The following is a 14,392-nucleotide window of genomic DNA, read 5'->3' on the forward strand; positions in this document are numbered from 1 at the left end:
TCACTTATTCTAACGCCTAAAACCTCATTGGGCCAGGATACATATAAGTAGTCAGTGATCGCGCTGAGCCAAAAAAAAAAAAAAAAGTGGGTCCCAGGGAAACCCCACTTTTGAAAATTGGGGTCCTAGCGGTCTTTTTCTGGGTCCCATCGGACTGAAGGTTCTTTTAAACTTAATCTTGTTTGGACACTACAAAACTGTTGCAAGGTGGGGGGATGGGGTGACGGTGCTGCTGGGCTGTGTAGCGTGCAGGACACCCTGCATCACAGGTGTAACTAGACATTTTGGTGCCCTTAGGCAGAAAGTGAATTGGTGTTCTACCTCCCAGACTGCAAAGTATAGGCAATGCGTGCCACAAAATTTTAGGGGCGTGGCTTCATGGGGAAGGGGCGTGGCCACATAATGGTGCCAATTCACATTATACCACACAGTAGTGCCGCTTATACACATTGCACCAGGTAGAACCTCCTATGCTCACTAAGCCAGGTAGAGCACTTTATACATATTGCGCCAGGTAGAGCACGTTGTACACTTTGCGCCAGGTACAGCACGTTGTACACTTTGCGCCAGGTACAGCACGTTGTACACTTTGCGCCAGGTACAGCACGTTGTACACTTTGCGCCAGGTACAGCACGTTGTACACTTTGCGCCAGGTACAGCACGTTGTACACTTTGCGCCAGGTACAGCACGTTGTACACTTTGCGCCAGGTACAGCACGTTGTACACTTTGCGCCAGGTACAGCACGTTGTACACTTTGCGCCAGGTACAGCACGTTGTACACTTTGCGCCAGGTACAGCACGTTGTACACTTTGCGCCAGGTACAGCACGTTGTACACTTTGCGCCAGGTAAGAGCACTGAGGCACACTGCACCAGGTAAGAGCACTGAGGCACACTGCACCAATCACCATCGTCGTCCTCCCGTCCGCCCCCCCGAGCCATAGCGGACACAGGGACACAGACTGGGAACGCACCACACGTGCAGGGATCGGCGTCCTCCGTGATATAGTGGGTAAAGCTGGGTTTTGTGACTGGGGCTTCCCGCTGTGCTGTCTGAGGCAGTGTCCGCGCTGCCGCACTTGCTTCGATGGGTTGAACACCTCAAAGCAAGAGCGGCAGCGTGGCCACCACTGCCTCAGACGGCACCGCGGGAAGCCCCAGTCGCAAAGCCCAGCTTTACCCACTAGATCACGGACGACGCCGATCCCTGCACATCACCAGCAACCTCCAGAGACGCTGTGCCCCCAGCCCCGTTTTAACCCATCCATCACCCGCACTAGCCTTCACTCACCCGCCGCAAGCAACCAGCCAGGCGCCAAAGAGGAAGGGAAACTGGCTCCACCTCCTCTTTACATCGTTCAGGCAATCATACAAAAATCCCCCTTAGGGATTGGCCTAATGAGGACCGCCCCCCGGGGACCCTCCCACTTTAGAAACTTGAGTCCCAGGTCTTAAAAAAAAAATGGGTAAAAAACGCGCCATAGCGCGTTTTTGCGATCACTGGTAGTTTTGTTGTAACTTATCTTCCTTTGTGAAATCTGTGATCCACTTGAAAAAGTAAATCTATTTGAACAGTTCCTGGTATTGTAATTTCCCCTTACATTATGAGAGAGAGTGTCTGTAGTATTTGTAATAACTCTGGCACAATAGGGGTAATTATTAATTTTCCATTAATAAGGATTATCTGTACAGGTTGGCCTGTTTTCTTGAAATGGTTTGTTTCACCACACATACCTTTGAGAGGATTGAGTAAGCTTAAGACCCCTGATTAAAGCAAGGCTTATATTTAAATAAGAAACTAATGTCCCATGCATTGGTCTATTTTTTTCCATTTCTTTTGCTTCAGGGGGAGCCACTGGAGGTGATGTTGCTGAAAAAAAACCTCAAACGCCAAAAGGTGGTAATGCTGTTAAGGTAAATCAGTTGTGTTGGATTTATATCATAGAACGTACTGCTTGCCACTCGTTAATGTTGTGTAATAGTTCCATAGTTTCTAACCATCCCAATTTCAGCGGGACGGTCCCGCTTTTCGGGCATTGTCCTGCTATCTTTCTTGTGGTTGGGGTGGAGGTTGGTGGCACATTCTGTCACCACCGCTCTGCATAGCAGATTGGTGTTGAGTGGATGACAATTGCATGCATGCGTCATCCACACTGTGCTGGAAGAGGTTGGGTGCAGTCCCCAGAGCGCTGTCATGTCGTGTGCATGAAAAGGGGCAAGGTCATTTCACACATGCGCGCACACACAGTCCTGGAACAAGATTCTAAAAAAAAATGTGCGTTTACGTAAAGAGAGTAACTAATGCTTCCGGACCACATCCTTTCTGCTGTGTCTGTGTCATTAGGACATGGTGCACCATCGTCCGAGAACAGGGAATAATGGTTTCTGCTGTTGAAGAGGTGAAAATACATTTGGAATTTAGGGGCAGATGATAAGCCTGTAGAAGTGATAAAGCAGTGGTAAAGAAGTAATAAGTGGAAGGTTCTAATGGAGCTTCACTCTGAACTTGCAAAACCCCTATTTTTGATCTTTAAGGATTCAGTAATATCAGGTATGGGTCCCAAAGACTGGCGTATAGCGGAAGTAGTGCCTATATTCAAAAAGGGAAGTAAAGCTGAACCAGGTAATTATAGGCCAGTTAGTCTTACATCTGTAGTGGGGAAAGTATTGGAAGGTATTCTAAGAGATAGTATTCAGAAGTTCCTTGAAGTCAAGAAGGTCATTAAAAGGAATCAGCATGGATTTGTGAAGGACAGATCCTGTCAAACCAACTTACCGGTACTTGGCTTTTATGAAACTGTAAGTGCAAACTTAGATCATGGTAAAGAGGTGGATGTAATCTTTTTAGACTTTGCGAAAGCTTTCGACACTGTACCACACATGAGACTTATCTACAAGCTACAAGAAATAGGGCTAGGAAGCACAATATGCACTTGGATCAAAAATTGGTTAGATAATAGGGAGCAGCGCGTTGTGGTTAATGGATCTTTTTCAAATTGGACTGAAGTGATAAGTGGTGTGCCACAAGGCTCAGTATTAGGACCGCTATCTCCTATATATTTGCCTTGTCTGTGCCTGGCCCTCTAACGCTGGGCGGAGTCACAGGCACAGATCTGGGTGGCTGGATGCAGGAACAGTCCCCTCCCCATCTCCGCCCAGTCCCCTCTTTCCCTCCTCCCCGTACACTCAGAGTCCCTGCACCCTGGTGAGTTGTGAGTGTGACACTGCAGCCGGTGAGTCTTGCCAGACAGACACAGTGCGGCTGAGAATGCTGTGGACTATCTCGGCCTGCCGCCCCTCTCCCACCCGCTGCACCCACAACCTCCACAATATGCGCCCCCCACCCGCGGCACATGCCCTGCGCCACCCCCCCCCCCCCCCCCGGGGCACCCACACCTGCAGCGCCCCTCGCCCACCCGCGGCACTCCTTCCCCCACCCGCGGCTCTCGACCCCTCCCCCACCCATTGCACCCACATCTGCAGCACCCCCCACCCGCGGCACTCCCGCCCCTCCCCCACCCAATGCACCCACACCTGAAGCACCCCCCGCCCCTCCCCCACCAGCGGCACTCCCGCCCCTCCCCCACCTGTATAACCCACACCTGAAGCACCCCCCGCCCCTTCCCCACCCGCGGCACTCCCGCCCCTCCAGCACCCACGGCAGACGCCCCTCCCCCACGCACGGCACTCTCGCCCCCTCCCCCACCCATTGCACCCACACCTGCAGCGCCCCTCCCCCACCCAGGGCACTCCCGTCCCTCCAGCACCCGCGGTACATGCCCCTCCCCCACCCACGGCACTCCCGCCCCCTACCCCACCAGTAGCACCCACACCTGCAGCACCCCCTGCCCCTCCCCCACCCGTGGCACCCACACCACCCACCACATCTGTCCTCCACCCACGGTACATGCCCCTCCCCCACCCGCACCACTCCCTCCCCCACCCGTAGCACATTCAAACCCCGGCACCCCCGCCCCTCTCCCCCCGCTACACTCTCCACCCCACCCCCACCCGCGGCTCCCCCACCTGCGGCACCCACAGTATCCACCACATCCGCCCCCAACGTCGACACTCCCATCCCCACCCGTACCACCCCCACCCGCAGCACCCCTCGCCCCTCCCCCACCCGCTGCACTTGCACCCCCACCCGCAGCACCACCCGCTCCTTCCCCACCCGCCGCACCCACCACATCTATCCCCCACCCCGGCACATGCTCCTCCCCCACCCCAGGCACTCCCACCCCCTCCCCCACCCGTATAACCCATAACCCGCAAAACCCCTGCCCCTCCCCCACCCGCAGCAACCCTGCACCTTCCCCACCCCCATACCCTCCGCCCCTACCCCATACCCCCCTCCCCCCCCCCCCCTCCCCGCATCTCCCCCGCCCACGACACCCACAGCATCCACCACATCTGCCCCCCACACGCCCACCCCCGCACGCTGCACTCCCTCCCCCACCCGCACCTCCACCACCCTGCTACACCCCCGCCCCTCCCCAACCCACGGCACCCACAGCATCCACCACATCAGAACCCACCCACGGCACACGTCCCTCTCCCGTGCACTGCACTCCTGCCCACCCCTAGCACCCCCCGCACCTCCCTCACCCCCATACCCACCTCTCCCCCCCCCGCACCCTCCACCCCACCCGCAGCACCCACAACATCCCTCCCCCACCCACAGCACACGCCCCTGCAGCACTCCCGCCCCCTCCCCCACCCATAGCACCCACAACCCGCGGCCCCCCCGCGCCCCCCTCTACACCCCTGCACCCTCCACCCGCCCCGCGCCACCCCGCACTCTCCCACCGGCGGCACCCACACCTGCAGCACCCCCTGCCCCTCCCCCACCCGCGGCACCTCCCCCACCCGCGGCACCCAACACATCCGGCCCCCACCCCCGGCACATGCCCCTCCCCCACCCACGGCACTCCCTCCCCTACCCGTATCACCCACAACCCGCAAAATCCCCGTCCCTCCCCACCCGCGGCACACCCGTACCTCCCCCAACCCCATACCCACTTCTCCCCCCGCTACACACCCGCACCCTCCACCCCACCCTCCCCTAACCCACCTCCATACCCACCTCTCACCCTCCGCACCTCCCCCACCCACAGCGTCTACCACATCGCCCCCCACCCGCGGAACACGTCGCTCCGCCACCCGTACCACCCACACCTGCAGCACCCGCCACCCCTCTCCCCCCCCCCCCCCTCCTCCCCCCCCCCGTTACACCCCCACACCCTCCACCCCACCTGCGGCACCAACAGCATCCACCACTTCTGCCCCCCACCAGCGGCACACGCCCCCCCCCCTTCCATCCACAACATCCCCCTCCCTCCCGCTGCACTCCCGCCCCCTCCCCCACCCGTAGCACCCACACCCGCAGCACCCTCCGCCCCTTTACCTGCCCACAGTGCATCCGGACACCCACCACGCCCCCGCAGCCGCCACTCCCCCAACCCCTGCCCCTCTGCCCCCACCCACATCATCTATAGACACCTTCCCTCATTCGTGGACCTACCACATCTCCCCCACCCGCAGCACCTCTGGACCATCTCCCACAGCACCTCCGGACCCCATCCACGGCTCCCCTGCAGCCACCCCTCCTCCACCTGCAGCACTTGTAGAACCCAACCTCACCCCCCCTGCAACCCCACCTCCCCAAACACACTCCCACTACATCGCCCCTCCCCCACGCACACCACCTCGAGACCCCCTCCTTCATCCACAGCCCCCCACACCCACCCCTCCCCCACCAACAGCATCTACACTCCCCTTCCACACCCACACCTCCCCCACCTGCACCCCCTCCCCCATCCGCGCCCCCTCCACACCTTCCACTCCCCCACCCACAGCACCTCTGCACCCTTTCCGCCATCCGTGCCACTGCACCCACCCCTCCACCACCCGCAACACCTCTGGACCCCCTCCCACACCTCCACGACACGTAGCACCTCGGACACCATCCGCAGCCGCTACAAGTGATTCCCTGAGTCAGGGTGATCAGCGGCACGGATAGGCACCTCCACCTCACTGAACCCACCCCCTTTCCAAACACCCCACACACACGCTGAACTTCTGTGAGTATAGATGCCACCAGTGGACATTGGATTAATTAAAAAAAGTAATACTGTGGCCATTGTGTCTAAGCGACACTGCTACCTGTGGCCATTGTGTATAAGTGGCGCTGCTACCTGTGGGCACTGTGTGTATACGCGGCTCTGCTACCAGTGGCCATTGTGTGTATAAATGACACTGCTACCAATGGCCATTGTGTGTATAAGCGGTGCTGCAAAAAGTGGCCATTGTGTGTATAAGTGGTGCTGCTACCTGTGGCCATTGTATGTATAAGCGGCTCAGCTAGCTGTGGCCACTGTGTGTATAAGCGCCTCTGTTACCTATGGGAATTGTGTGTAGAAGTGGCACTGCTACCGGGGGCCATTGTGTGTATAAGCAACACTGCTACCTGTGGTCATTGTGTATATAAACTGCTTTGCTACCTGTGGCCACGTTGTGTATAAGCGTCTCTGCTACCTGTGGGCACTGTGTGTATAAGCGTCTCTGCTACCTGTGGGCACTGTGTGTATAAGCGTCTCTGCTACCTGTGGGCACTGTGTGTAAAAGCGGCTCTGCTGCCTGTGGGCGCTGTGTGTATAAGCGGCTCTGCTGCCATTGGGTATTGTGTGTATAAGCTCCCCTGCTACCTCTGGCCACTGTGTGGATACGTGGTTCTGATACCTGTGGCCACTGTGTGTATAAGCTGCGCTGCTACCTGTGGGCGCTGTGTGTATAAGCTGCGCTGCTACCTGTGGGTATTGTGTGTGTGTGTGTGTATAAGCGGCTCTGCTACCTGTGAGTATTGTGTGTATAAGCTGGCCTGCTACCTCTGGCCACTGTGTGGATACGCGGCTCCGTTACCTGTGGCCATTGTGTGTATAAGTGGCTCAGCTACCTGTGTCCATTGTGTGTATATGCTGCTCAGCTACCTGTGGCCATTGTGTGTATAAGCGGCTCAGCTACCTGTGTCCATTGTGTGTGTATATGCGGCTCTGATACCTGTGGCCACTGTGTGTATAACCTGCGCTACATACACTAGCCGTATATACTACACTATGTTATTCATTGTGCCCTGTGGCCACTCTTCACGCCCTCACAAAGGGCTACCTCCCCTTGACAATTGCACGCCCTTCCCCCTTGCAATATTTACCCAATAGCATAAACTTTTGTGAAGGTAATACTCCATATAATAACAATTATAGCACAGCTGAAGCCCGTGCAGGGGTTAACAGGTCGCAGCCTCTTGCAACGCTATTTTCTGTCTAACACCTTTCCTCTCTTTTATCCTCTCCCTACCACCCTGCCTCTCCCTATCCTTTACCCATCGCACAGTGTTTTTCTGTACATTCCCTTTCTCCCACCGGTCTACCTTTTCTCATCCGGAACACATTTCTGTATGCCCTCTATACTGCCCTGCATTTCTGGTTCTGTTATCTACCGGCCTGCGTATGTTCAAAGGCGTGCAGGGGTCGGTGTGAAGAGCGCCCGTAGGGCGCGATGAATCACCTAGTTGTTCAATATTTTCATTAGCGACCTAACAGAAGGTCTAGAGAGCATGGTGTCAATTTTTGCAGATGATACCAAATTGTGTAAAGTTACAAATACGGAGGGGGATGCTGAGTCGCTTCAGAACTACTTAGTTAAATTAGAAGCATGGGCAGCAAAATGGAGAATGCGCTTCAATACAGACAAGTGTAAGGTAATGCACTGTGGTAACAAGAACAAAAATAACACCTACCTACTAAATGGGGTAAAATTAGGGGATTCTGTACTGGAAAAGGACTTAGGTGTCTTCTTGGATAGCAAACTAAGCAGTAGTACCCAAAGTAGGATTGCAGCAAAGAAGGCTAATAAGATATTAGCATGCATAAAATGGGGAATTGATGCTAGGGACGAGAGTATTATACTCCCGTTGTATAAATCGCTAGTGAGGCCACACCTTGAATACTGTGTACAATTCTGTGCACCATATTACAAAAAGGATATCCTGGAGCTAGAAAAGGTTCAGAGGCGGGCGACCAAATGAATTAAGGGCATGGAGACGCTGGAATACAAGGAAAGGCTTGCAAGGCTAGGCATGTTTACATTGGAAAAGCGGAGACTAAGAGGGGACATGATCAACATCTACAAATATATAAGGGGACAATACACAGATCTTGCGCAGGACCTGTTTTTAGTTAGATCAACACAGAGAACTCATGGACACTCGCTCAGGTTAGAGGAGAGGAGATTCCGCACAATACGGCGTAAAGGCTTTTTCACGGTAAGGACGATACGTGTTTGGAATTCCCTGTAATTGTAATGGAATGGATTAGATAAATTCCTAATGGATAAGGATATCCAGGGTTATGGTGCATTGTAACGCACTATAGTTATTATAAAAAAGAGGGATAAAACGTAACGGCAGACATCGGCATCAGTCAAAATATTGTACCAAATAATCCTGCATAGGAGACCACAAATAGGTTGAACTCGATGGACAAATTGTCTTTTTTCAACCTTAGATACTATGTTACTATGTAAGGTGATAACGCACCAACCAATCAATACAGGTGTGAAAAATGACAATTAAGAGCTGATTGGCTAGTATATTATCACTTTCCACTTATCACTTTTCCAGGCTTGACACATCTGCCTCTTAGTTTCTAAAAATGTCCAAGCATACAAAATGGATGCTGTGGGCTGTATTCAATAACTGTCGGAAGCTGCCGTCTTTTCGGAAAGACGGCAGCTGCCGACAGAAATTGGCCGGAAGGGGTTCCGACTTATTCAATAGGGGCTGATTTTTTTTTCCCGACAAGTCTGGAATTCCAGACTTGTCGGAAAACACTTGGATCGGCGCAATAGACGCCGATCCACGTGCTTCTGTCGGAAATGGAGCCAAATCCTACAGGTTTTGGCTCCCTTTCCGACAAACTAAATCCGACTTGAAAACAAGTCGGATTGTGGTGAGGAGAGGAGTGGTGCTTCGGGCGGCTGGGGAGCTGAGATCGACGGCCGGCGGGGGGAGCTGGCAGCGCGGGACATGTCTGCGGCGGGGGGAGGCGCTGCAGGGAGAGAGGTGCCTGGCCGTTCCCAGCCAGGCGCCTCTCCCCGCCGCCACAGACATGTTCTCCCGCTGCCAGCGCCTCCCGCCGATCTCTGCCCCGCCCGCAGCACCTCTCTTCCTGCTGCCAGCTCCTCCTGCCGCTCCACACATGTCCCCCGCAGCCAGCCCCTCCCACTCACGGCCGCCAATCTCTGCTCCCCTGGCCGCTGCTGTCAGCGCAGCCGCTGACAACAGCGGCCTGACAGGACCCTGGGTTCGGCCAAATCCGACAGTCAGATTTGGCCATCCATTGAATAGGGGTTGTCTAATCCATTCCGACAACTGTATGTCTGAATGGATCCGACTCCTATTGAATATACCCCTATGTCAGTAAAGCAGGGATAAACAACAGACGGCCCTTGGGCCACTTGCAGCCTCCTGAGTTTTCAACTGTGGCCTTAAGATCTTTCCTTCTTTATGCCTCTTCGGTTCTTTCTCCACCTTACACTCCATTACCATTTGTGGGCTTTTCATCTATGAAACTAGAATACAGGAGAGCATTTTACTTAGTAGAATGATTGGTTTCATATACTTTGCTTGTCAGGTGAGACACATCCTTTGTGAAAAACATGGGAAGGTTATGGAAGCCATGGAAAAAATAAAATCCGGAATGCGATTTAGTGAAGTGGCCACTCAGTACAGCGAGGACAAGGCCAGGCAAGGGGTAAGTTGATTATGATGTCTTCTTAATATACTGAACTATTTACATAGATTTGGTTGGAATATGAAGATCATTTTATATAATGTGATATGTTTACATTTCTGTAGCACTTAAGAATGACACCGCTTCACACAAGCAGATGTTTTATTGTTATTCAGTTCAATAAATAACTTTAAGTCACAGTACTATAGAATCAGAATCAGCTTTATTGGCCAGGTGTACTCACATACACTAGGAATTCTTTGTGGTACAATGCATCGCCAAGCAGCAACATGGAGGAAAAACGTAGCATACATTACAAACATTACACATATGAGTTCATACTGCACATATGCAACTGTACAGTAGACATATTATACATTTCAGACTAAAAACTAAGGCTGCTTGGCAGAGCAGCACCGAGGCAGCCATCCGCGGTGCCAACTAGAACTCTCACAATGCACATAATACAGAAGATTTAAGTATTACATCAAAAGATAAACCACACAGAAAGAATAATGCATGATTGGTGTAGGCATTTTGAGTAATAACCTCCTGGGGTTGTGTATTCCACCCTCACAAGGCACCAGGTGCGGCAGCCATCTTGGGCGCACTGCGTAGGATTACCCAGGGTGGAATAGTCCACCCCTAGAAGAGAACACAAAATGGGGAGATTGCAGAGTCCTAGGGGTATATGCAATTAGCGGCGAATCGCGGCAAATTATCGGCCGTTTTTTAATTCGACACAATTCGACCGGCCAATTTCGGCAAGTGGTTGCCGAAATTGACCATATTCAATGAAAAACAGATTCGACAGTCCCGCCGGCGAAAAACGGCCGATTTGACGGATTTTGATCCGTTTTTTTAAAAACGGGAAAAACCCGGAAAAAAAAATTACGCTGGTTCGGGTGTTCGTGTTTTTTTTTTTTTTTTTTAGCCAAGTACGTGGATTTATCTCTGGACTCTGGATCAGGTGAGTCTAATTTTTTTCACAGGTACCCTCAGATCGTCGGAGACTGTGGCAGTCGGCAGGTCAACATAGGTAAGTATGTGTGTGTCGGCAGGTGTGTAATAAAGTTTTACTATCAAGGCGTGTGTCTCCTGTTTTTATTTGGGTATTTTTTCCCCAGTAGTACTACAGGTACCAGCGGGCCCGTTTTTCTCCCGCATGCTAGTACTTGTGGTTCTCCAAGTACCAGCTTGCTGGGGAGGCTTCACCCCTGGCCCTTGGGTGGCTGGGGGGACGACCCCTTGATTGAAGGGGTCCCCACTCCTCCAGGGTACCCCGGCCTGGGGTGACTAGTTGGATATTTAATGCCACGGCCGCAGGGCACTGTATAAAAGTGATCCCCGGCTGTGGCATTATCTGTCCAGCTAGTGGAGCCCGATGCTGGTGTAAAAAATACGGGGGACCCCTACTCTTTTTGTCCGCCATATTTATTGCACCAGGTGCAGAGCCCGGTGCTGGTTTTAAAAATACGGGGGATCCCCTGTCCAATTTTCCCCCGGATTTTTAGAACCAGGACCAGCTCGAAGAGCCCGAGGCTGGTTATGCTTTGGAGGGGGGACCCCACGCCATTTTTTTCCTAGTTTTTACCATTCCATCTAAAAAAAAAAAATTAGATATATATATTATTTTAAAAAATATATAAATAATACTTGTGCCTCCAAAACAGACAAAACAAGTACCTAATCCCTACTAATATAAATAGATATGCTATTACCAACAAAAAAAACCACCAAAAAAAACATGTTTTAAATTTTTTTTTATTAGTTTCACCCACCAAAGTGTGGCGGATTGAAAATGACGAATTTACTGTCTAAAAGCACTGTTGTCGAATTTCCAAACTTCAATTGAATATACTTTTGTCGAATTGCAGCATTTGTACCATTGCAGAAAAGTCGAATTTCAAAAAGTCGAATTTTGAAAGTCCGTTTTTTTGACGGAAAGTACTGAATTGCATTGTCGATTTTTATTTTTTTGGCGAAAAAGTCCCAAAATTCGACAATTTCGGGAATTCGACCGCAATTGCATATACCCCCTAAAGTTCAGAGTAGGGTTCCAATAGAAACATCAGGTCCACACATTTTTCATCCCATCCACAAGCGCACCAGATAAGGCAGCCATGTTGGGCGCACTACACGGTTACACAGTGGGAGATGAGCCATACAGGGGCCAAATGCATTTATGGGAGAACTGACACGTGTGTAGGAGTATGCTATACCCTGCATGAAAAGATCCAAATGAAGCACATTTCGCCCACGGAGGACCCATCCGAGGCAGCCATGTGGGGCGCACTGCATAGGTTACTGCTGGCAGGGTGTGCAACCAATGGAGGTACACATTACGGGATTAGCACACAGTGGGGTGGAAGTACAGTGTAAGAAGAAAAAGAAGAGAAAGACACATATGCAGGAAAAAACTGTACTAACATTATTTTGTGAAAAAGATAAATGTCCTGGTCTCATGAGAGCAGTGCGGGTGGGTGTGAGAATGTGGGGTGCACACTAATATCCAATGGAACTGACCCAGCAAAGTCTGGTCCTGATGCGCACGTCCCTCAGTTCCCTGCTCAGCTTGAGGGGTAGTCCCGGGGGCAGTCATGATGTTCTTGGACACAGAAGTAGTAGGCATTTGTCCTGGTGTTCTCATGGCAGATGTGAGGAGAGGCCACATAATGTTCCAGATTTCTTTCTTGATGCTGTTCAATGTTTGTTCAACTGTTTTTTTTTTTTTTTTTTTTTAACTGTTGATTTTCAAAACGCTTAGAGAAGGAACGCTTTGAGTATTGGAACGCACAGCTGACATGCACAGCTGTGCATGGTTGAAGTTACAGATATACTATGGGAAATTGACCCAACTACAGCTGAGGCAAATGTCCCACTAATCAAAGGTGTTACATTACACAGTGTTTGACTAAACAAACACCAGCCCAGTCAGCCTTAATTAAATATGCGGCACTGACCAAGCTTTGAAACACAGGTATTTTAAATTACAAACAAAAGCATAAATCACAAAACTGTCTAACAAATGATTTGAACATACATTTGGAATATAGATTCCACCTCCCCTCTCCTACTAGCCCTTCACTGGCTTCCCTTCCCCTTCAGAATCCAATTCAAACTTCTCACTCTCACTTACAAAGCTCTCACCCAATCCTCTCCCATTTACATCTCTGACCTTATCTCCCTTTACTCTCCCACCCGTCCTCTTCGCTCTGCTAATGCACGCCGCCTCTCCTGTCTCCTGATTACTTCCTCCCACTCCTATCTCCAAGATTTTTCACGTGCTGCTCCCTTCCTTTGGAATTCTTTACCTCTCCCCCTCAGACTCTCCACCTCTCTACAAAACTTCAAACGGGCTCTCAAGACCCATTTCTTTACCAAACCCAGCCAAATCTCATCCTAACCCCCTGTTCCATGCTCTCTATGTACCCCATCTGTGTCACCCCTGTCTGTCTACCCCTACCCCTAGAATGTAAGCTCTCACGAGTAGGGCCCTCTTCCCTCATGTGCTCACCCTTTTCTTCTTTAATAATTCTCAACTGCCCAAATCACAGTTTTTGGGCCACCTGGAACTTATCTCTGTCATTTACTGGTGTAGTTATGCTTAGTTACCCTGTACTTTGATTTCAACTGTAAGTCACTGTTTTGATTATGTGCATATGTACTCTGTAATTGGGCGCTGCGGAACCCTTGTGGCGCCATATAAATAAATGATAATAATAATAATAATAAATAGATGATTTGCATAGGTGCAGATAGCAATAGGCAGATTACATGGGGAGATTTGAACATACCTGAGGATGAGAAGAAAAAGGAAGATGGTTAAGTTCAGTCCAATGCAGGATCTGTTTTTTTAACTGTTCATTTTCAAAACGCTTAGAGAGAACGCTTTGAGTATTCATATGCAGTTAAGAAGTAAGAGCCATGTTAGACAACAGCTTCAATGGGAAAGCAGTTATGTGACAGGCGGTCACTATACCGACCCCGGCATCCTGCCCGGATGAAATCCTGACAGTTGACATGCCAACTTGCCCCCCCATCCCTGCCGGCAACCTAAACTCTGGGAAGCCGGCGTTGGTATGGTGACCGGTGGTAACCCGACCGTCTGTCACCCATACCCAACCCCTTCAACGTGATGCTTCCTCTCAAAAATGATGCCACTTACAGCTGGTTTTCTAATAGGCCCTACATACATGCCGATTTTTTTGAAAGATATGAACGATCTCGTTCATAAATGAACGAGAACTCGTTCATATCTTTCAGTGTGGAGGCTCCAGCGATGAACGATGCGCGGCCCCACGCTCGTTCATCGCTGGTCCCCCGTCGGCTGTGCATGCAGGCCAATATAGACTATCTCGTCCATATTTGCCTGCACTTCAATGGAGCCGAGTGACGGGGGGGAGTGAAGAAACTTCACTACCCCCGTCACTGCCCCCCCCCCCCCCCCCCCTGCCGCCGGGTCGCTCGTCGGCCGCATCCGCCATCGGGCAGCTCGGCGGCAGATCGGCTTGTCTGTAGGGCCCATAAGGCTCCTTTACTACTTTCTGCAGCTTTTTATGATTGGGCCTTACACTTAGATTCTCCTCTGCTGATATT

At 51.5% G+C, this 14,392-nt stretch overlaps 1 protein-coding gene across 2 annotated transcripts in view; it reads left to right on the forward strand.

Annotated features, from left to right (window-relative positions):
* The window catches only part of PIN4 (peptidylprolyl cis/trans isomerase, NIMA-interacting 4), a 103,619-nt gene that overhangs the window by 16,416 nt on the left and 72,811 nt on the right, over positions 1 to 14,392 (forward strand). For both annotated transcript variants that reach the window (XM_063935609.1, XM_063935608.1), the window contains exons 2-3: positions 1,849 to 1,916; positions 9,695 to 9,814. In XM_063935609.1, coding sequence (XP_063791679.1) covers positions 1,849 to 1,916; positions 9,695 to 9,814 — 188 coding nt within the window. The remainder of the gene's footprint in view (positions 1 to 1,848; positions 1,917 to 9,694; positions 9,815 to 14,392) is intronic.

The sequence above is a fragment of the Pseudophryne corroboree genome, chromosome 8 (assembly GCF_028390025.1).
Source record: "Pseudophryne corroboree isolate aPseCor3 chromosome 8, aPseCor3.hap2, whole genome shotgun sequence".
NCBI classification, from domain to species: Eukaryota; Metazoa; Chordata; class Amphibia; order Anura; family Myobatrachidae; genus Pseudophryne; species Pseudophryne corroboree.